Source organism: Megascapheus bottae, chromosome 17, assembly GCF_031878675.1.
Source record: "Megascapheus bottae isolate mThoBot1 chromosome 17, mThoBot2.hap1, whole genome shotgun sequence".
Taxonomy (NCBI): domain Eukaryota; kingdom Metazoa; phylum Chordata; class Mammalia; order Rodentia; family Geomyidae; genus Megascapheus; species Megascapheus bottae.
The window spans coordinates 45,301,032-45,323,878 of record NC_143525.1 but is presented as its reverse complement, the minus strand read 5'-3'; the positions used below and the strand labels follow the sequence as shown (position 1 = coordinate 45,323,878).

General features: G+C 39.9%; 1 protein-coding gene across 4 annotated transcripts in view; it reads left to right on the top strand.

Annotated features, from left to right (window-relative positions):
* The window catches only part of Acaca (acetyl-CoA carboxylase alpha), a 251,719-nt gene that overhangs the window by 49,258 nt on the left and 179,614 nt on the right, over positions 1–22,847 (top strand). For all 4 annotated transcript variants that reach the window (XM_090351204.1, XM_090351203.1, XM_090351206.1 and 1 more), the window contains 8 exons: positions 1,313–1,445; positions 3,380–3,518; positions 8,657–8,766; positions 9,972–10,053; positions 12,535–12,633; positions 14,427–14,533; positions 16,498–16,608; positions 22,150–22,359. In XM_090351204.1, coding sequence (XP_090207330.1) covers positions 1,313–1,445; positions 3,380–3,518; positions 8,657–8,766; positions 9,972–10,053; positions 12,535–12,633; positions 14,427–14,533; positions 16,498–16,608; positions 22,150–22,359 — 991 coding nt within the window. The remainder of the gene's footprint in view (positions 1–1,312; positions 1,446–3,379; positions 3,519–8,656; positions 8,767–9,971; positions 10,054–12,534; positions 12,634–14,426; positions 14,534–16,497; positions 16,609–22,149; positions 22,360–22,847) is intronic.

Below are 22,847 nucleotides of genomic sequence, written 5' to 3'. Positions count from 1 at the left end.
TGTACTTGCTAGGCAAGCCCTTTGCCTCTGAGCTACATCCCAGCCCCAGACCTAGAGCTTTAACTTCAAGTCTTGTACTACTCTGGCTAGGCATTTTTACTCAAGATGGATACTTTACCATTTAAACTACACCTTTGGCTTTTTGGTGGTTCTGATTTTTTGTTGGTTAATTGGAGATAAGAGTCTCTCAAATTTGTTTGCCTAGCTATCTTCTTCAAATCTTGGCCACCTGAATAGTTAAAATTGTAGACAGATGCCACTGGTGCCTGAAATGAGGCTGCCTTAAAAATTGATAAAAATAAGCCTGGCGCTGTGGCTCATGCCTGTAATCCTAGCTACTTAGGCTAAGATCTGAGAATCACGGTCCAAAGGCAGCCTGGCCGCTGAAGACGGTGAGACTCTTATCTCCAGTTAACCACTAGAAAAGAAATGGTTCTGTGACTCCAGGGGTAGGGTGGTAGCTTTGAGCTGAAGAGCTTAGGGACAATGCTCAGTCCCAGAGGGTGGATGGTAGCCTTAAGTTGAAGAGCTCTGGGACAGCGCCCAGGCCCAGGGTTCAAACCTGTGACTGACCACCCCCCCCAAAAAAAAAAATTGACCAAATATGATATGTTTCTAAAGAACATGATTTTAGTTGCTGATTTTGACAACTGTGTGATAAGTAAACGCTTCATAGGTAATAATTGCAAGTGTGGAGTTCTAGCTCATAAGAACAGTAGAAATATAGAGATGATGGTCGTTTGTATGCCATGATTGTGATCCAGAAGCAGCCTAGCCAGGTTTTGGCATTCACCTGAGTCTTACATTTCTTAATTCTTTGTGATAGCATCTGTTGGCAAATCCTTATTTGTTGTTGCTGTTATTCAAGAGCTCAGGCCTCCCCTCCCCCCTTAAATTTTCCCAAGTAAGTTGTTTCTTTTTTTCTTTATGGTCATGGGGCTTAAACTCAGGGCCTGTTTGCTGTCCCTGATCTCTTCAGCTCCTGGTTAGAGTTCTACCACTTTGAGCCACAGCCCCATTTCCAGTGTTCTGGTGGTTAATTGGTAACTTTCATGCCTGTGCTGGATTTGAACCTTGATCCTTAGATCTCAGCCTCCTAAGCAGCTAGGATTATAGTGTGAGCCTCTGGTACCTGGCCTGTTGTTTGTTTTCTTTCTTCTGTTTGAAAGTGTGTGGTCTGCCAGCATGTAAACCCAAAGGTCTACTCTAGAAGTACTGTTATCAGTATAGTAATGAAATCAGATCTCCAGAGGATGTGGGTAATATGATGAACTCCTATCTATGTATTTTCACATTATCTCTCTTTTTATAGGTCCAGCATGTCTGGCTTGCACCTGGTAAAACAAGGTCGAGACCGAAAGAAAATAGACTCACAGCGAGATTTCACTGTGGCTTCACCAGCAGAATTTGTTACTCGTTTTGGGGGAAATAAAGTAATTGAGAAGGTAAGTTATAACTTACTGAACTGTTTAATCAAGAGTATGTGAGATTTAATTTTAGATTTGTTTAGATTATTTTTCTAAAATGATACTTAGATTTTCAGAGACTTTTTATTAAAAATTGTTCTTTACACTTCTAGCATCAGAATATAATTTTACTGTTTTCTGAAGTATATATTTATTGGTAATAAATTAGTTACTCCTGATTAAGGAAAAGAAACTGTGCCCATAAATTCCCTTTAAAAGATTTTGTGGTTTTTGTAAGGAAAATGGAGGAGAACGGAAAAGGAATAGGCTGGACTTGGGCTGGATTGTCAACAGGTGAGGACCGTTTTTTGAGGAACAACCGGGGGCACAGACCTTCCCATGGGATTGGAGGTTGTGCTAGGGACTGGATTTGGGGGTAGGTTTATGTAGGGCTTAACAAGGGAGCAAGATTAAAAGATAGGTGGTGGTCTCTTGGAGGCCCAGGGCGATGTGCTTGGCCAGGCCCACAGTGGAATGCTCCTCCTGGGGTGTGGGGGCGGAATGAGCTGCCTGCAGACTAGCAGTTGAGCAGACACCTTGGGGAATAGGACAGAACTCAATCCTAGGGACTAGGGGGAAGAGGCAGATCCTTCAGTTTTACAAGTAGAACTGTGCAGGGAGCATTTAAGGAACTGATTGACTTCTGGGATACTGGTGGAAGATAACGTGGGATAATATTGGACTTAGAACTAAAACAATGGAAAGTGCAGACTTAAACATTTTGTTGCACTGCGACGTCCTGATTTCTACCAGACAATACGGGATGTTTCAAGGGACTAGCCACCTTAAATACTTGAAGAGATTTTTCACATAGTTTAGATATGTCAGAGCTGAGAGAATAACTTTGATGAAGTAGTTTATTATAATTAAAAAATTAAAGGATGGGGGGCCGGGAGTTTGGCTTAGTGGTTAAAGTGCTTGCCTAGCATGCATGAAGACCCGGGTTCGATTCCTTGGTACCACATATAGAAAAAAAGCCGGAAGTGGTGCTGAGGCTCAAGTAGTAGAGCTCTAGCCTTGAGAAAAGTCCAAGGACAGTGCTCAGGCCCTGAGCTCAAGCCCAGGAATGGCAAAAAAAAAAAAAAAAAAAAATTAAAGGATGGGGACTAGTATTCCTACTCCTAAAAGTATCGCTTTATTGGTGTCTGTGTCCTTCTATTGTCTTTTTTGTTTCATTTTGTTTTTATTCCCAGTTCTGGGGCTTGAACTTAAGACCTGGGCACTATTCCTGAGCTTTTTTTTTGCTCAAGGATAGCACTGTATCACTGGAGACACAGCTTTACTTCTGGCTTCTTCCTAGTTAATTGGAGATAGGCATCTCATGGACTTTACTGCCCAGGCTGGATGTGAACCTTCATCCTCAGATTGCAGCCTCTTGAGTAGCTAGGTTCATAGGTGTGAGCCACTGACCTGCACCTGGTCTGTTAATCTTTCAGTTAAGGTAAATGATGTGTTTATTAGCCTATGTTATCCTTAGGGACAAGATTGAAAGACAATGAGGTAAAAAGTTTATTTACAGAGAAGACTCAGAATTATTTGATTCTTTCATTGCCTGCTTCCCTTCGTCCTTTCCTCCCTCTCTCCTCTCCCTCTTTTTCTGTCTTTTCCCCTCCCCCTCTCTCCCTTCCCCTACCCTCTATCTCCCTCTCTTCCTCCCTCTTTCTCCCTCTCCCTCCCCCGCTTCCCAGCAGTACTGGGTCTCACAGTTGCTAAGCAAGTGCTCTTAGACATAGCACTTGTGCCATGCTCTTACCCCTTGATTCTCTACCTAGATTCTCTACCACTAAGCCAACTTTCCTAGCCCTTGACCTGTTTTAGAGAGACAAATTTATAAAAATTCTCCCATTATTTTTCTTTTGTCATTGCGTTTCATTTTTCCCTTTTCTTTCAATTCCCATCTCCCTTCCATCCAGGTTCTTATAGCTAACAATGGAATTGCTGCAGTGAAATGCATGAGATCTATCCGTCGGTGGTCTTACGAAATGTTTCGAAATGAGCGTGCAATCAGATTCGTTGTCATGGTAACACCTGAAGACCTTAAAGCCAACGCAGGTGAGTTATTAGCTTTATATGTGACACCAAACATAAAACATCAAATGGAATAGCCTGTAATTAGGAGAATAGATTCTCAAATACAGAATTTCTTTCTTTCTTTCTTTCTTTCTTTCTTTCTTTCTTTCTTTCTTTCTTTCTTTCTTTCTTTTTTGTAGGTCGTGGGGCTTGAACTCTGGGCCTGCGTGCTGTCCCTGAGCTCTTCAGCTCAAGGCTGCCACCCTACCCCTGGGCCTGGGTGCTGTGCCTGAGCTCTTCAGCTCCAGGATACTGCCCTAACCTTGAGCCAAGCTCCACTTTCCCTTTTCTGGAAGTTAATTGGAGATTAACTTCTAGAGGCTAGGGACCTGGGCTGGCTTTTGAGCCTTGATCCTCAGATCTCAGACTCCTTAGTAGCTAGGATTACAGGCGTGAGCCACCACACAGGCTCCAAATACAGAATTTCTAGTGAAAGCTTATACAAAGAATTTCTTTTTAAAGAACTTCAATAATAGACATATAAAAGTGGTTATAGCTGGTGCAGCACAGTGCACAAAGAGACTTATGGACAGTGCCCAGGCTCTGAGTTGACACCCCAGGACTACCATAAAAAAAAAGTGATAGTTCTATAGTTATTCCTGTTTTCTAAGATAAATAGGTCAATATTTAGCACAAGTATTAAATTTGACCTTCAGATATATGCCTCTTTGAACATTACATATTTGCTATGCCACATAATTGAAAGGAAGCTCTATTTCCTTTATGAGTTATATTGATTGCTGGAGGAATTAAGAATAAAGTTTTTTGTTTTTTTTCTTTTAATCTCCTCTTCTTGAGGGAGAGACATGGAGGGACCTAAAGATTTTTATTTTGTTGTTCCCGAACTGGTGCTTGAACTCAGGGCCTGAGCATTGTTCCTGAACTACTTTTGCTCACGTGCTCTAAGATAAGTCTCATGGACTTTCCTGTGCAGATTTCAAACTATGATCTCAATCTTTGTAGAAGCTAGGATTATAGACATGAACCACCAGTGTCTGGCTTTAAAGGTTTATTTGCTAAGTAAGTTTTTCAGTATATTTTCTCTGAGCAAATGGTCCTGTGCACTTGTAGAGAAAGACTATTAGTATGGTTGAGATGTGTGGCTAGTCTTTTCTACACTTTATATCACTGAAGTATAATCTCTAAAGGTAGATAAAGATTGGGGGGGTGGGGGGGAGGGTAATGGGTACCAAGACATGTGAAAGGGTATCAATGTATGTGAATTAATGCACCTTCTATCTGGCAAATATCATGTAACCCTTTTACTAATTACAATAAAAAAAATTTAAAAAAAGGTAGATAAAGACTGTTCCTAAGGAGAATAGATTATTATATCATCTTATTCAGAAACGGTGAAGTCATTAGTTTATTAGAAACCAGAAATTTTCATGTTAACTCATTTAGATCACTTTGTAATGTCTTTGAGCTACAATTTTTGTGTAAGAAAAATGGTGATCATAATGTCTTTTACTGGAGAGTTTTAAAGATAAGATTATCTTTAATAAATGTAAACTACCTTCAGTTGTTGCTTTTCCCCAAATCCATTCTGCTTGGTACTCCTGTGAATTCATTTATTCATTCATGCCATGAACATGGAGACCCATGGTTGAATAAGATGTGATCTTGCTCTAGGGCACAAATAATTTCAATGTAACCAGGTAAGTGCTGTAATAACATACAGTGTTGTAAAAGGACTGTAAGAATATAGAAAAGAAACATCTAGCTCTTGGAGACACACTTAAGAAAGTATTCTGAAAGAGGTTATGCCTAACCCAGAATGAGTAAGAATTCGTGAACAAATTACAGGGCACTAACGTATGTACTAGGCAGCATATGTAAACATATGAGGGTGTGACACAAGTGGTTTTCTGGAAATTACAGGTGCTTATTAAAGTACAAGCCTTGATAAAGTATTCGTTAAGGATGTCCTTGTTTCCCATCCGTAAAAGTCAGACTTTGTTTGTTCGGTGTGGGTGTGTATTTTTATTTTTGTATGTTACACATAAAAGTTTTTGTAAGCCGGGTGTGGTGGCCCATACCCATAATCCTAGCTACTCTGGAGGCTGAGATCTGAGGATCAAAGGTTCAAAGACAGCCTGGGCATTAAAGTCCATGAGACTCTTATCTCCAGTTAACCATTAGAAAACTGGAAGTGGCACTGTGTCTCAAAGGGTAGGGTGGTAACCTTGAGCTGAAGAGCTGAGTGATAGTGCCCAGGCCCAGAGTTCAAGCCCCACAACGAACCAAAAAGAAAAAAAAAAGGCTTTTAATTTTAAACGGATAAGCTTTTTTTTTTTTTTGCCAAGTAAAAGTAGCCTCTTAAATAGCTGATGTTCCAGGTATGAGCTACAAATGCCTGGCTAAAGTTATTTTTTATTATCTTTTTTTTTTCTTTTTTTGCCCGTCCTAAGGCTTGAACTCAGGGCCTTAGCACTGTCTTTTGTTGGGAGCCGAGTGTGGAGTCAGGCTGACCCACAGATCTGCATCACTGAGTAAGATAACCACACAAAGAAATGAGCTGACGTGTATGACGCCATGCCTATGAACTTTGAGCTATATCGTCAGTATTGTGAATTTCCTGGCCTTATTGATTTATTGCTTTGTCACTTTCTGCTTAACTGATCTGAGACTTGATTACCATTTGGTACAAACGTATTACTGCTTTATCACTTTCTGATTAACTGATCTGAGACTTGATTACCATTTGGTACAAATGTAACCCCTGACAGTTTCTTGGTCTTAAGAGAGTATATAAGACTGGAACTAGAAATAAACGGGGCTACAGTCATAAGCTAACAGCCTTACACTACAGTCTTGGTCTGCGGAATTAAGCTGTAGACCTCCCAACCCCATCTGTTTCTTGTCCTTTTCTTTTCATATTCTCACCCCCTAAATTGGGAATCCCTCCTTGCTGCCGGCTGGCTCCGATAGTCTTTGGGCTTTTTCAAGGCTAGCACTCTACCAGTTGAGCCACAGCACCACGTCTGGGTTTTTTTTATGCATGTGGTACCAAGAAATCGAACCCGGGTCTTCATGCATGCTAGGCAAGCACTCTACCACTAGGCCAAACTCCTGGCCTCTTTTAATTAGTTTTATTTAGTTGTGCAAAGGGGTTTCAATTCAACATGTTATGATATTGGTATGCTGCATCTTGGTCACTGTCACCCTTCTATTGCATTGTAGTAGATGCTTTTTAGCATCTAGGATGTAGTATATCATGGAGCCAGGAATTTGGGCACACCAGCAAAGTAACAGAAATTAGGTTCAGCTGAGTACCAACAGCTCATGCCTATACTACTAACTACTCAGGAGGCTGAGATCTGAGGATCATGGTTTGAAGCTAGTCTGGGAAGGAAAGTTCATGAGACTTATTTCTAATTAATCAGCCAAAAGTTGGTAGTGAAGTTATAGCTTAAGTGGTAGAGCACTAATTTTGAGTGAAAAAGCTAAATGGTATTGCCTAGGCCCTGAGTTAAATAATAAAAATATAAAAGAAAAAGGATTGTACTTTCCTGGGTTGTTAGCTCCTGTCTGTATTCCTCACTGTTCAGTAGGCTGAGGTCTGAGGACCAAGGTTTGAAGCCAGGTTGAGTAGACAAATCTGAAAGACTCTTATCTGCAATTAACAAGCAAAAAACAAAAACTGAAACAAAACAAAAAACTGAAAAAAAAAAAAACCCAAAACCCAAAATTGCTGGGTACTAGTGGCTCACGTCTGTAATCATAGCCACTAAGGAAGCTTAGATCTGAGGATCGTGGTTCAGAGCCAGCCTAGGTAGAAAAGTCTGAGATTCTTTTTTTTTTGGCCAGTCCTGGGCTTGAGCTCAGGGCCTGAGTACTGTCCTTGGACTTTCTCAAGGCTAGAGCTCTACCACTTGAGCCTCAGCACCACTTCCGGCTTTTTCTATATATGTGGTACCAAGGAATCGAACCCGGGTCTTTGTGCATGCTAGGCAAGCACTTTAACCACTAGGCCAAATTCCAGGCCCCAAGTCTGAGATTCTTACCTCCTGTTAACCACTAAAAAGCTGAAGTGGAGCTGTGGCTCAAAGTAGCAGAGTGCTAGCTTTGAGCAAAAGAGCTCAGGGACAGCACCCAGGCCCTGAGTTCAAACCTCATGACTGACAATTAGAAAAGAAGCCAAAAATGGAGGTATGGCTCAAGTGATAGCTTTAAGTGGAAAAAGCTAATAAGGAAGAATTCAAGCCTGTGAGTTAGTTTCAGTACTGGCACACATACACACACATACACATAGCACAAAAGATTGTGCCCAAATTCTTCTCTTGTTAGACAGTTCACCATCTTAAAATGAATGCATCGTCCCTCTGGATAATTTTGATGATAGCTAGACTTAAATTGGTCTTCCTGAAATGGCTACTATTGGTCTTTAGTTTAGACTGTTGCCCAAAATCCTAGTCAGACATCTTTACCGGATCTTTAGCAACTTTTAGCTGAATTTCCTTTTCTAAGTTTATCACCTGAATCAGTTACAAGGCAGAATCTTTCCTCCAGGAGGTTGATCCAGAGACTCTGTGATAAAGTAGAGCAAACACAAGATTTAACTCAGTCTTAGTTCAAAGTCCTGATTGTGCTGCCAGTTAGTTGTGTGTCTTTGGATACTCTGTTTAACACTCATTTACTTTTGTATCAAGACTTGGAGGTACTAAACCTAATATTACAAATGGGCTTCTTCTGTCCTTGCTCATAGAGCAATGTGAGCTAATAACAGAAAGACAGAGTAGGACAGTAGCTAAGAATAAAGGTTTCAAGCAAGACCAGTCCTGCACCTGGACCCCACACATGTTTGCAGAGCCCTGCACGTTATTTAACTTTTCCTTTCCTCATGTATAAAGCAAACAGAATAGTAGTATGTTTGTTGCAGAGTTATTTTGAAGATTAAATAAGAAACATGCTAATACATAGTGCTTGATACTTAAAAATTAAAGTGAAATGTTAAAGAACTGTTGGATTAGCATAGGAGTACTCATTACAAGTAAATGGTAAAGAGAATTATTCATGTTTGTTCTGGGGCTACTTGTCATAGCCCTTTGACATAGTTTTGCTATGCCATTATATTTCTGAAGTCAAATCATGTGTTATTTATCTGCTTGTTTTTGCAGAATACATTAAGATGGCAGATCACTATGTGCCAGTGCCTGGAGGACCAAACAACAACAACTATGCAAATGTAGAATTAATTCTTGACATTGCCAAACGGATCCCAGTACAAGTAAGAGAGCCCTTTTGAAACAAATTCAGCATTTTATAGTTAGGTGCAAGCCTGTCAGCTTTTAGGTACAGCATCTGGTTTTGAATTTTTTTTTTTTGCCAGTCCCAAGGCTTGAACTCAGGGCCTGAGCACTGTCCTTGGGCTTTCTTAAGGCTAGAGCTCTACCACTTGAGTCACAGTACCACTTCTGGCTTTTTCTGTATATGTGGTACCAAGGAATTGAACTCTGGTCTTTGTGCATGCTACGCAAGCACTTTAACCACTAGGCCAAACTCCCGGCCCTGTTTTTGAATATTCTTAAGCACTTTTTTTGGTCCATTATGGGACTTGAATTCTGGGTCTGGTTTCTGTCTCTGAGCTACCTTCCTACTCCTAGAGCCACAGTGCCACTTCTGGTTTTCTGGTGGTTAATTGGAGATAAGAGTCTCATATTCTTCAGTGTCCGGGCTGGCTCTGAATTGGAATCCTCAGATCTCAGCCTTCTGAGTAGCTAGGATTATAGGTGTAAGCCACTGCACTTGGCTTCTTCAGCACTTTTATATGGGATATTTAAAACACAAGTAAAGATGGAAAGAAAATGATTAAAAATAAGATAAACACTATAAATAGACGGTCTAGAAGAGTCTTGGAAGAGATTTTTTTTTTTTTAAATTCTGTATATCTCACCTCTGTGCTATCACAAGTAAGTAAAAGTTCACTATTTCCTAGAGAATATACTTAGCCTAGAATATATCAGTGTTTTGTGAATAGATTATTTTTTCCTTATCACATTTGTTAGAAAATGTAGAGTAAATGCTTCAGACCAAAGAGAGAAAAAATCTACATTTACATGCTAGTGCCACCACTAGATACAAAGGAGGGGCAGGGTGACGAAAATAATAGTGTATCTGGGACATGGCCAGGATTTCCAGGGAGGGCTCTGTAGAGCCCAGGTGAATGTCTATGAATTGAATCCTCTAAAGAACAAGGCTAACTGTCTTGTAGTATCTTTTCTTGGTTTTGACCTCCTCGGAAGTTTTACTACAATGAACTGCTTACTGTTATTTGAAGAACTGTTTCCCAAAACAAGCATGTAAGCTGAATTAGCCATTTGGCTGCTGTGGAATTATTGTACTATGTAGTGGGGCCAGATTTGATAAAGAACAAAGCAGTGTATGGTTTAGGGTAGGACTTTTAAAGGTGAATCATATTCTATTCCTTTGTAGGCAGTGTGGGCTGGTTGGGGTCATGCTTCTGAGAACCCTAAGCTTCCAGAACTACTCTTGAAAAATGGCATCGCATTCATGGGTAAATCTTTATGTTATTAAAAAATTAGTCTGTCTGCCCTCCTGCCTACCCACCTGCTACCTTCCTTCCCCCTCCCCTCCCCTCCTTCCCCCTTCCCTCCCCTCCTTCCCCCTCCCCTCCCCTCCTTCCCTTCCTCCCTCCCTCCCTCCCTCCCTTCGTTCTTCAGCTCAAGGCTAGTGCTCTACCACTTTGAGCTATAGTACTACTTTGGGTTTTTGGGTGGTTAATTGGAGATAAAAGTCTGTCAGACTTTCCTACCTTTTCCTCCCCCCCTCTTTTTTTTTTTTTTAACTCCTTCCTTATCTCATTTTTCTTCTTGAGTGTTTTCTATCCAAATCCTTTTATTTGAGATATGAAAAAGACTAATTGCTAAAACTGGCCATTTGTCATTGGCCTATAGAAAATTAAAAGCCTCTTTTTAAGTAGTGAAGATAACTCAGGATATTCTGGCATTGTGCTCATAAATATGAATTAGTACTTTTGCATTTAGTTTATGTTCCTATGGATAATAGGATAATGGCAGAAAAAGAAATATGAAGGTTATATGGCTCAAACTCTTTCTCAGTTTTGATTGTCCTCAGTAAACATTATTAAAGATAAATCCCTTTGGGTTCTCTTAAGACAAAGAAAATATAATATTAGAAACGTGAACCCCAAATTTTACTGTCTTTTTTTTTTTTGTCAGTTGTGGGGCTTGAACTCTGGGACTGGGCACTGTCCGTGAACTCTTCCACACAAGGCTGCTGCTCTACCCCTTGAGCCACAGCACCACTTCCAGTTTTCTAGTGGTTAATTGGAGAGAAGAGTCTCATGGTCTTTAGTGCCCGGGCTTGTGTTGAACTGCAATCCTCAGATTTCAGCCTCCTGAGTAACTAGGATTACAGGCATGTGCTACCAAGCCCAGCTTACTGTTTTTATTCTTTTTTTTTTTTTTTTTTTTGCCAGTCCTGGGCTTGAGCTCAGGGCCTGAGCACTGTCCTTGGACTTTCTCAAGGCTAGAGCTCTACCACTTGAGCTTCAGCACCACGTCCGGCTTTTTTGTATGTATGTGGTACCAAGGAATCGAACCCAGGTCTTCGTGCACGCTAGGCAAACACTTTAACCAGTAGGCCAAACTCCTAGCCCTCATATTTTTTTTATTGTAATTAATAGAAGGGTTACATTATATTCACCAGATAGAAGGTACATTACTTCACAAACATTGATACCCCATTTCTCTCCCCCCACCCCTGTCCTTCATCTTGTTTCTCCCCTTCCCTATCCTATTTCAAATAACCAAATACCCATATATCAGATAACAAGGTGAAATACTGTAACAATATGAGATAACCAAGGGACAGCAAAAGAGATGAGATATAACATAGTACATTAAGGATAACAATCACTCATTATATGGCTTTTGTTTCTATATCCTGGAGGTCCTTGTCATACTACATGGCCTTAATGTATCTAGGTTTTGCTCTATTGTAAATCTCTGCTAGGAGAGTCCAAGGTTTCTACTGATTATGACAGATGAGGGAAACCATTGAGCCTTTGTTCCTTTGAGTCTGGCTTACTTCACTTAATATGATTTTTTCTAAGTCTTTCCATTTTCTTACAGATAAGGCGATGTCATTTTTTCTGACAGCAGTATAGAATACCACATCTTGTTGATCAACTCATCAACTGAGAGTCATCTGGGTTGATTCTATATCTTTTTTCCAGCTGTTTTCTATGTATATGGTACCTAGAAATTGAACCCGGGTCTTTGTGCATGCCAGGCAAGCACTCTACCACTAGGCTAAACTCCTGGCCCTATTTAGTTATGTTAAAAATTGTGCCGGTACTGGGCTTGAGCTCAGGGCCTAAGCACTGTCCTTGGGTTTTTTCAAGGCTAGAACCCTACCACTTGAGCCATAATACCACTTTCTGCTTTTTTTCCATATATGTGGTGCTAAGGAACTGAACCTGTGTCTTTATGCATGCTAGGCAAGTACTCTATCACTAGGCCAAACTTCTGCCCCCTTTTCCTCCCGCTTTTTAAGAAAAGACTTTGTTGATTTATAGAAGTAGATTTTTCAGTTATTTAGAATGTTTCTGCTTTTTTTTTTTTTTTTTTTGCCAGTCCTGGAACTTGAACTCAGGGCCTGAGCACTGTCCTTGGGTTTTCTCAAGGCTAGAACTCTACTACTTGAGCCCAGCACCACTTTGGGCTTTTTCTGTGTGTGTGGTAATGAGGAATCAAACCCTGGTTTTTGTGCATGCTAGGCAAGCACTCTACCCTTAGGCCAAACTCCTGGCCCGATATTTCTACATTTTGAGCTCCTATTGTGTACAAAAGCTTACTACAGTTTAAAGGGTACAAAAGTGATCAAAATAGTAGTCCCCATAATCAAGTTTATGATTCTTTTGATAGATGAGGAGCCCAAGAGAAATACACAAATACATATGTCAGAAATGAGACAGGAATAATATAGGTTCTTTTTCTGTTTTGTGTTTTAGGTCCTCCAAGCCAGGCGATGTGGGCTTTGGGAGATAAGATCGCATCTTCCATTGTAGCTCAGACTGCAGGTATCCCAACTCTTCCATGGAGTGGCAGTGGTAAGAAATAATGTTTTTGTATCTTTGTTTATTTTAGAGGGTGCTTGTCCTGGTGCTGCAACTCAGGGACTGGGTACTATTTCTGAGCTTTGTTTCTCAAAGCTAGTGCACTACCACTTGAGTCACTGTCTTTATTGGTGATTAATTAATTGGGAATATGAGTCTCATGGACTTTCTTGCTTGGAACCATGATCCTCCGGTCTCAGCCTCCTGGGTAGAGAGAATTACAAGCCCAAGTCACCAATGCCTTGTTTCTTGTTTGTACCTGAGTACAGAAAAACCTCAGGATATTTAGGTTTGTGGTATATGGCTTAAGTTTAAAATGTTGATTGGAAGACTTGAGAAAAAAATAGAATCCTGGTACTTCCTGGCTTAATTCATGAGATTTATTATGTTTTAGGACATATAAGTATAGTATCAGATATACTAATGCTAAACTGATCGGGAATGATTTTTAGAACTTGATGTAAAAGATTTTGGGAAAATGGCTTATCTAGAAATTCAGATCTCAGGCTAAAGGCTTCCTTGGAGATGTTAGACTTCTGGACAGCTATGAGTTAGAACTAAGCCTCTGGACAGCCTTCAGGTAGCTTGGATCACTAGGAAAAAACTTAAAGCCTTGTTACTTAGATGTTTAATTGCCTGTGTTTTCTTGATGTCTGTTCAGTCTGTGGATGAGGTTTTTTTCTTTTTTTTTTTTTTTCTTTTGGCTAGTCCTGGGGCTTGAACTCACGGCCTGAGCATTATCCTAGGTGGTACTGAAGAATTGAACCCTGGTCTTAATGCATGCTAGGCAAGCACTCTACCATTAGGCCAAACTCCTGGCCCTGCTGATTTGCTTTGAGTGTCTGACACCATTGAATCTTATTTGTCATTGATGTAGAAAATGAAGTTAATAATTTTTCTTTCAGTCATGTTGGAGGGATAAAATATTTTAAAATTGTTTTATTTAGGCAAGTTTATCTTAAAGAATGCTGTGTGAATTATAGTTAATAATAATATGAACTTCACCTAGGAAGTAGTGCAGTGTTTCAAAGTGGTAGACCACCAGCCTTGAGCCTGGGGGCTCTGAGTTCAAGCCCCACAAGTGGCCAAAAAAAAAGAATGTGAACTTCATTTTTCAAAAATTATTCATAAAAACATAAATTAAGACCTCCTTTAAACAAGTCTGACCATTGTCTTGAGACGTAATAATAGATTTGAACCCTGTTCCTCTAGCTTCTAGGGTGATAGCATATCTTTCCAGATTTACTGGGTCAAATGATTTAACAGGTTAAATTTTTTCTTGTTTGAATGGAGAGACCACAGTTTTCCCCTTGTGGCTGAGCACAGGCACAATCAGGGAGCATGGAATCATGACTCTACTGAGGCCAATAAAACCGCCATTTCCGTTTCCAAGGGCTCATAAAGATTGAATTATTTCTCAGACCTCTGGACCTGGAGCAGGCCTGAAAACACAAATTGAGGGTATATTGCCTGCTGGGTTTCTGTGACATGCCTAGCATGCTTTCCCTTCCACCTCCCTGGCCCTCCATTCCCCACCCCTTCTTATATGTCCCTGTGTTTTTGTAAGTTGCTGCATTAGTTCTGTTTTTTTCCAGCCTAGGAACCCAAAATGTCAGCCCATGCTATTGATAAATGGTGTTAATTCCAAAGACTGATCAGGCTTTTATGGTATCCTTTCTCCTACCTACTTTCAGTTTTGGAAAAATATTACAGCATTTTAAAGAAGATACAGAAGAAATTGACATGAGCTCTTGTACTTACTCTCAAGTCCCGGTTGTCTATTACAGGTCTTCGTGTGGACTGGCAAGAAAATGATTTTTCGAAACGTATCTTAAATGTTCCACAGGAGCTATATGAAAAAGGTTATGTGAAAGATGTGGATGATGGACTGCAGGTATGCTGCTAATCTAGAGAGTGATGGCTTACAGCTGACCACTTGCAATCAAAAATAGGGGAATTTTAAGCCTGGTTCATGATCTATACCCATACTGGCATGAGTGTCTTAAGACCAGAAGGTGTACTTATGGAGTGTATGTGAGTAAATGACTAAATAATTTTGTCTTAAAGCAAGATGTTCTTCTGGGCAGATAATTTCTTAGGTGATTAAATCAGTGTTTCAGTGACCTTCCATTCTGTAACCTTTTATTGTATGAGGGGGCCAACAAGCAATGCACTTTTTCCTTAATTTGAGTTCAGGGCCAAAAGGCAGGCAGATAGCGGCCAAAATATCAGCTTTATTATAAAAGAGATGTTAGTGAAAGTGGCTTACATGTATAGGAACAGTAAAGTTTACCAACTACGTGCCAGAGTGAATCAGGCTTACTGCTTCACTGGTTACTGGTAATGTCAAATAATCAGTTTCTCTTACACAGAGACACAACATTTTTATTTATTTATTGCCAGTCCTGGGGCTTAACCTCAGGGCCTAAACTCACTTCCTTCCTTCCTTCCTTCCTTCCTTCCTTCCTTCCTTCCTTCCTTCCTTCCTTCCTTCCTTCCTTCCTTCCTTCTTCTTTCATGAGTCATGGGGCTTGAACTTTGGGTCTGGGTACTGTCCCTGAGCTTTCCAGCTCAAGGCTACTGCCCTCCCCCTGGGCCTGTGCATTGTCCCTGAGCTCTTCAACTCAAGGAGCCAAACCCCACTAAGCGTGTTTTTGTTTTTTTGTTTTTTTTTAAGAGGTTAACTGAAGATAAGAGTCTCAGATCCTTTTGTGCCATTCTGGCGGAGCTGGCATTGAACCTTGGTCCTCAAATCTCAGCCTCTGGAGTAGTTAGGATTACAGGCGTGAGCAAATGTGCCTGGTGCTATCCTTGTGCTTTTTTTTGTTTTGTTTTGTTGTCTTTTGTGGGGCCTGAACTGGCCCTGGATGCTATCACTACACTCTTCAGCTCAAGGCTTCCTACCTTTGAGCCAAGCTCCACTTTTCTTTTTTCTAGAGGTTAATTGGAGATAAGAGTCTCAGGTCCTTTTGTTCCTGGGCTGGCTTTGAACCTGATCCTCAGATCTCAGCCTCCTGAGTAGCTAGGATTATAGGCGTGAGCCGCCGTGTCCAGATGTCCTTATGCTTTCTTAAGGCTAGCATTCTACCACTTGAGCCACAGCATTACTTCTGGCTTTTTCTATGTATGTGGTACCAAGGAATCAAACCTGGGTCTTCGTGCATGCTAGGTGAGCACTCTACCACTAGGCCAAACTCCTGACCCAGAGATGCAACTTTTATCCTTCTTTTTATTGTGTGGTTAAGAGCTGTTGAACATACTTTTTGTGCAGAAGAGAAAGGATGAGCTATGTATGCTCAAGTTTCTCCTTCCAAACTGACAGGTCAGAGCCTCTGAGTTACAGTTGCAACCCTTGTCATTCTAGTTATTTTTTAACATAGGGTCTGTGTTTTTTTTTCCTAGGGCAGCCTGAAATGAGATGCTCCAGTTTACATTTCCTATCATGGCTGTGCAGCTTTTTTTTTTTTTTTTTAATTGAGATGGGGTTTCATAAACTTTAAGAAAAAATTACCTCTAAATACTTCTACAAGGGAATTTCAAGTCACCATAAGTATAAGGCTTCTTGATTAATGTCATCATTTTTGTCATTCTACCCCACCTCTCCCAGACTTTCCTATCCCCTCATTTTTGGGAGGAGTGCAGCCTCTCATGTAGCTGAAATGACAAACCTAAGTCACTGTGCCCATCATTATTAACTTTTTTTTTGCTGAGAATTACATGGAACCTTGATCATTCTGATTTTAACTTCCCAAAGAGGATTACAGTATGAGCCACCATGTCTGGCTCTGATAGCTTTCTTAAGGAGAGAACATGCCAGTCCTACTAATTAATACAACTTTGTTTTTCCTTTTTTTGAAGGCAGCAGAAGAAGTTGGATATCCAGTGATGATCAAGGCCTCAGAAGGAGGAGGAGGAAAGGGAATCAGAAAAGTCAACAATGCAGATGACTTTCCTAATCTCTTCAGACAGGTAGATAGAGTACAAGTTGTTTTTATTTATTTGAACTAACACGTGTTTTAGGGCTGTGTGACATAACTCATATTGTGATTTGGATATCCAGAGAATAATTTTTAATTTTATCTGTATCTATGCTTTCTCTAGTCCTCACTTGTTTGTTATTAGCAATTAGGAAAATTTAATGAAATGTCCAGTTTAACTCAAGTTTATTCAGTTAGATAATTCAGAGATAGAATCTCAAATTATTGCTATTAACTTTTCATGTGGTATATTAAGTAACCAAGACAAAATAAATAGGCACACCAAGCTACCTAATTGAAAACCAAGAAGAAAACTCAAGGGCTTGGAGCATGGATCAAATTGTAGAGCAATTGCTTGGTAAGTGTGTGACCCTGAGTTTAGACAGCACAACCAAAAAAAGAAGTGAAAAAGAACAAAACAAAGTTGGTAGAAACAGATCCACAGAAGATTTAGTAATGAAGTCCTAGACTAGGAGGTACAAGGCCCATGCTTAATGCATTCAAGGAAGCTAATGGCAAGATTGTTACAGAAGAAAAAGTGAGGGGCTGGGAGTTTGTCCTAGTGGTAGAAGACCCGGGTTCAATTCCTTACTACCTCATTCATAGAAAAAGCTGGAAATGGTGCTGTGGCTCAAGCGGTAAAGCTCTAGCCTTGAGGAAAGCCCAAGGACAGTACCCAGGCCCTGAGTTCAGTTCCCAGAACTGGCAAAAAAAAAAAAAAAAAAAGAAAAGAAAAAGAAAAGAAAATCCTACAACTGAAAATCTAATCGCTGAAATTACATCAATATAAGAGTTTAATAACATGCAATTAAGTAAAGATTTAGTCACTGGAAAAGAGAAGATAATTCACTCTGAGGACTGGAGGGAGACAAAAAATGATAATATAGAGCAATCTGAGCTATGCTTTGCAGAGAAGACCGTGGAATTCATCTCTGTACCCCTTCCACTCTACCGTATAGGGTAGATATAGATAATGATATTCTTTCTCTTCCCATTAGAAAATAGAATCCCTTTTCTGCCCTTTCAATTTTAACTGGCTTTCGACTTGTTTTTGTTTTTTTGTTTTTGTTTTTGTCAGTCCTGGGGAGTAAACTCAGGGTCTTAGCACTGTCTTTGGACTTTCCTCAAGGCTTGTACTCTACCACTTGAGCCACAGCAACCCTTCTGGCTTTTTTTTTTTTTTTTTGCCAGTCCTAGGCTTGAGCTCAGGGCCTGAGCACTGTCCTTGGGCTTTCTCAAGGCTAGAGCTCTACCACTTGAGCCACAGCACCACTTCTGGCTTTATTTTTTTCTATGTGTGTGGTACTGAGGAATCGAACCCCGGTCTTTGTGCATGCTAGGCAAGCACTCTACCACTAGGCCAACTTCCCGGTCCCAAAGTCATGAATTTCTATACAAAGAACTGAAAGTGTCTATTGAGTGCATCTAGTTGTTTATGCTAAGAAATTACAGCAAATGAGCTGAAGAAGATACTTTATAAACCGAATTTGTAGAAAATGGAAAGAAGTTGGAACTTGTGTTTGAAAATATGCTGTTTCTGCCTTCCAGTTTCTCTAACTGCTAAAATATTTGCAATGTAAAAAAAAATGCCTCAGCTTAGGTCAGGGTAGTTCTCATCTATAATCCTAAGTACAAAGGAGACTGTAAGTAGAAAGATCAAAGTATGAGTCCAGTTAGGCTGAAACTAGTGCCTCTGTCTAAAAAAAATAAAAAATATATATATATGATGCAAAAAAGGTCTTATGGTTTGGCTCAAGTAAATGCTCTGAGTTCAGATCCCAGTACCACCAAAAAGGAAAGGAAAGGAAATGAATTAAAGATCAAGTCCAGAGTGCTGGTGACTTTTAAGACATCAGAAATTTATGTTGTACCTGGTACATTACCAGTGAAGCACTCTTTTAGTAATATTGAGGATGTTTTCCCACAGTACCTCGACATAATCTGAGTATAGAGAAGTCCAGATAGGAGTTCATTATGTATGTGGTTTTGAGTTAAGCTTTGAACCCCAATATGATTTATAGGAAATTCAAAAGTTGTGATGAGGTTTGTATTGATGATTGTACCAAAAGAATGAAAAGAGACAGAAGTAGCTTGAGATGAAAAAAGGGAATTAGCTTTCTGTCATTGTGACAAAATACTTGAAAACAATTTAAAAGAGTAATTTTCCTCATCCATTAGAAAGAATGATAACATCATTTGCAAAGATATGGATGGACCATGAAAAAAAATTAAGTGTAGTAAATCAGGCCTAGAGAGACTAGAACTAATTAATAATATACAAGTAAACATATATAGAGTTGTATGCAAGTGTGCATAGATGTATTAACTGGAGTATCATGGTGTAATTCCTTAGAACAACTCATAGTCTAACAAAATGAATACTGAGAAACTGGCTGAGTGCTAAGGGGATGGGGAGTAGATGAATGAAGAGAAGATGTGGGGGAGAATGCAGTTATAATACTCAATACAAAGCCTGTGAAACTAAGAAAAATGAAGCAGGGATTGAGTTGGTAGGGATGAGAGTGAATGATGAGAAATGGGATTCATTAATCAAGATGTACCTGTGTACTCATTTGTTGGATGCTAAATTCTTTGTACAACTAAAAGGTAATAAGAAATATACTTTTTTTTTTTTTTGCCAGTCCTGGGCTTGAGCTCAGGGCCTGAGCACTGTCCTTGGACTTTCTCAAGGCTAGAGCTCTACCACTTGAGCCTCAGCACCACTTCCGGCTTTTTTCTATGTATGTGGTACCGAGGAATCGAACCCGGGTCTTCGTGCATGCTAGGCAAGCACTTTAACCACTAGGCCAAACTCCCGGCCCAGAAATATACTTTTTTAAAAAGTGGAAAGATTTGTTTATTTGCTTATTTGCTTGTCAGTCCTGGGGCTGAACTCAGGGCATAGGTACTGTCCTTGGACACTTTTTGCTCAAGGCTAGCATTCTACTCCTTGAGCCATAGGGCTATTTCTCGCTCTTTTTTTGGTGGTACCAAGGAATTGAACCCAGGGCTTCGTGCATGCTAGGCGAGCACTCTACCACGAGGCTATAGTCCTGGCCAGAAATATTTATTTTGTCTCACAGTTTCAAAGATTTCAGTTCATGATTGCATGGTCCAGTGACTTTTGGGCCTATAAGGGAGTTTATCATGGCAGAATTAGTGTGGCAGAGGAAAGCTGCTTACCTCAAGGAGCTAGGAAGCAAAGTGAGCACAGGGTATAAGATTTATCTTTCAAGCATAGGTTTCTAGTTACCTAAAACCTCCAATAAGGTCCTTACTATCTAGTTTCTATCATATTCAATCGTCCCGTTCATTATGAATTGATTAGGAGGTTAGTCTGTCAGTGAGATAAGAGCTTACTTGATTTAAATCCCAAACCCCACCTATGGACATTGTTGCAGGGGGAGTCTGGAAGTGAGTATTTGGGGGATATTTTAGGCTCTATACAATAACAAAAGCCTTTGGGTTTTCAACTTTTTATGGACTGAGAAGGTTGCTGAGTTCTAATCATTAGTCATTTCTAATAAAAAGAGATTTTTTTCAGTAGAGTGGGCAAAGGTATGAGTGTCTGTGTGTTCATGTTTCATGTGAGTACAATTCTAAGAGTGTTCAGAACCATATTAAAATATCCATTCCTTAGAATAGAATCCCCATGTATTCATCTAGATTTTAAAATTGTTATGAACTGGTAACCACTGTTTACCTCTCATCATGTCTGTTTTGAACAGAAGTATCTTTTTTAGCTCTTTCTCATAATCATGTCATTAAATGTTGGAGGAATGGGCAGATAACTTGTCTTTTTAGTTTTCAGGCCTTTGGATCATTAGAAAGTGTATCTAGCCAGGTGAGGTGGCTCACACCTGTAATCCTAGCTACTCAGGACTCTGAGATCAGAGGATTGTTTTCAAATCTAGAATCATTAGAAACAGAAAGTGGGGCTATGGCTTAGGGTTAGTGTGGTAGCCTTGAGCTGAAGAGCCCAGGAACAATGCCCAGGCCCAGAGTTCAAGCCCCATGATCCACAAGAGAGCGGGGGCAGGGAGAGAGGGAGGGAGGAAGAGAAACTCTATCTGAGGAGGAGCTATACCTAATCTAACAAATCTTATTTACTTCTGGCCATGTGCCATGAAAAAAGTGGATGTCAAGCCTGATGCCATGGTTGGATGAGACTTGGGAGGTCATGGATGAGGGCAGGTCTAATTTACATGTGGGAGGTATGTGAATTATTGTGGCCTTAGAAGGACCATAGTAGATTGTTTGCAGAGCTGGCAGCAATAACTTCTCCTGTTCCTGTATGTACACCCGTTTCGGGGTGACTTTGCTATTCTTCCCTCAAGAGATGGCATTTCTTTCCTCATGGCTTGAATTGGAGTTGGCCTTGTTGATCGCTTAAACCGTGACTAAGTAGCCAAAGTGATATTTAAATTCTACAGCCTACACTTCAAGACTGCCACTTCTGCCTTGGCCTTCTAGGAACACTACTAAAGAAGCCTGGTTTAGTGAATTGCAAAATAAGATGGCACATGAAAGAGAAATAATCATGTTCTAATGTGGTTCCCTAGACCTCCCAGTGAACAGCCAGCAACAAATAGCCAGACATCTGAGTAGGACCACCAGTCCACCCTACTCTAGTTACCAGGTGGTGATATGCAAATGCATGTGCATAATCCAATAAATATCATAAACAAAGAGTTTGACCTACTAAATAAAACCAAACAGCTTAAAAAAAAAGAAGAACCAAAAAGCATACAAGACAGGTGAGATACAGCACAATGATTATTACATCATGTGCTTTAAGTCTCAGAGAAAAGAGAATGAAGCAGAAACAATATTTGAAGGAATAATGAAGCAGAAAAGTCTTATTTGAAGAGATTATTGCTAAGAATGTCCTTGAATGGCCGAAAGAGTTGCCAAGCACGGATTAAAAATACACTATGAGCCCAAAGCAAGACAAAACTTCACCTGAGCTTATTAGACTTAATTTTCTACCTGACCTACCCTGAACTTGGCTACAAAAGAAATATGATCCTAAAGCATCTGGAGGAAAAAAGTTTTTTTCAAAGGAGAAAGAAGACCAATAGTTGAAATCTCAGTGGAAACCCTAGACATTACCAATAGTCCTACTCACAGTGGTTTTCACAATTACAGATGGAAGTTCTTTGACTCCAACACCACTATATGTAATATACTGTGAACTGTCTAGTTTGGAGCAAGTTATACATTAGGCTGTATGGAGTACATGACAGTGTTTTACGTTGTTGCAGGGTTTGTACATTTATTGTCACATAGATTGTTAATCCTTGTAACATCCTGGATGTTGTATGTTTTTGAAATTTTAATAGAGTTAAATAAGAGTGTTATACTTTAAAAATCGACCAGGCTATGTACTATTTTTTATTCATCTTATTTTCTTACTGATCAGGAGCCTCTGACACTTCTAGGTATCTGCTTATGGAAATCAAAGTAAGTTATCAGTGTAGAACAAATATTTACTATTTAATAAGGATTTATTTTGTTTCCTTTTCTAACATAGGTTCAGGCTGAAGTTCCTGGATCTCCAATATTCGTGATGAGACTAGCTAAACAGTCTCGTCATTTGGAGGTGCAGATCCTAGCAGATCAATATGGCAATGCCATCTCTTTGTTTGGCCGTGATTGTTCTGTACAACGCAGGCATCAGAAGATTATTGAAGAAGCACCTGCTGCTATTGCTACCCCAGCAGTATTTGAACATATGGAACAGGTATGTCTAGTAAATGTTTTATTTTTTCTTTCCTTTTCAGTTCATATATAAACCTGACAGTAATGCAATTACAATTACAAGTAATGATTTTGAAATTGAAGGTTATTTTATCTTTCTCTTAGGAAAAAAAAATACAAAATGACATGTGAACTTTCAATATACTTAAAGTTTTAAGAAAATAATCCTATGAAGACTTGATGTTAATCAATCCAGAAAATGGAACTACTTGTTAAAAACCTCAAACAATCAGATTAAAAATGACAATATCAGCTGGGTGCTGGTGGCTTATACCTATAATCCTAACTACTTGGGAGGCTGAGATTTGAGGATTGCGGTTCAAAGCTAGCCCAGGCAGGAAAGTCCATAATGCTCTTTTTTTTTTGCTAGTCCTGGGCTTGAGCTCAGGGCCTGAGCCACTGTCCTTGGGTTTTCTCAAGGCTACAGCTCTTCCACTTGAGTCTCAGCACCACTTCTGACTTTTTTTTTCT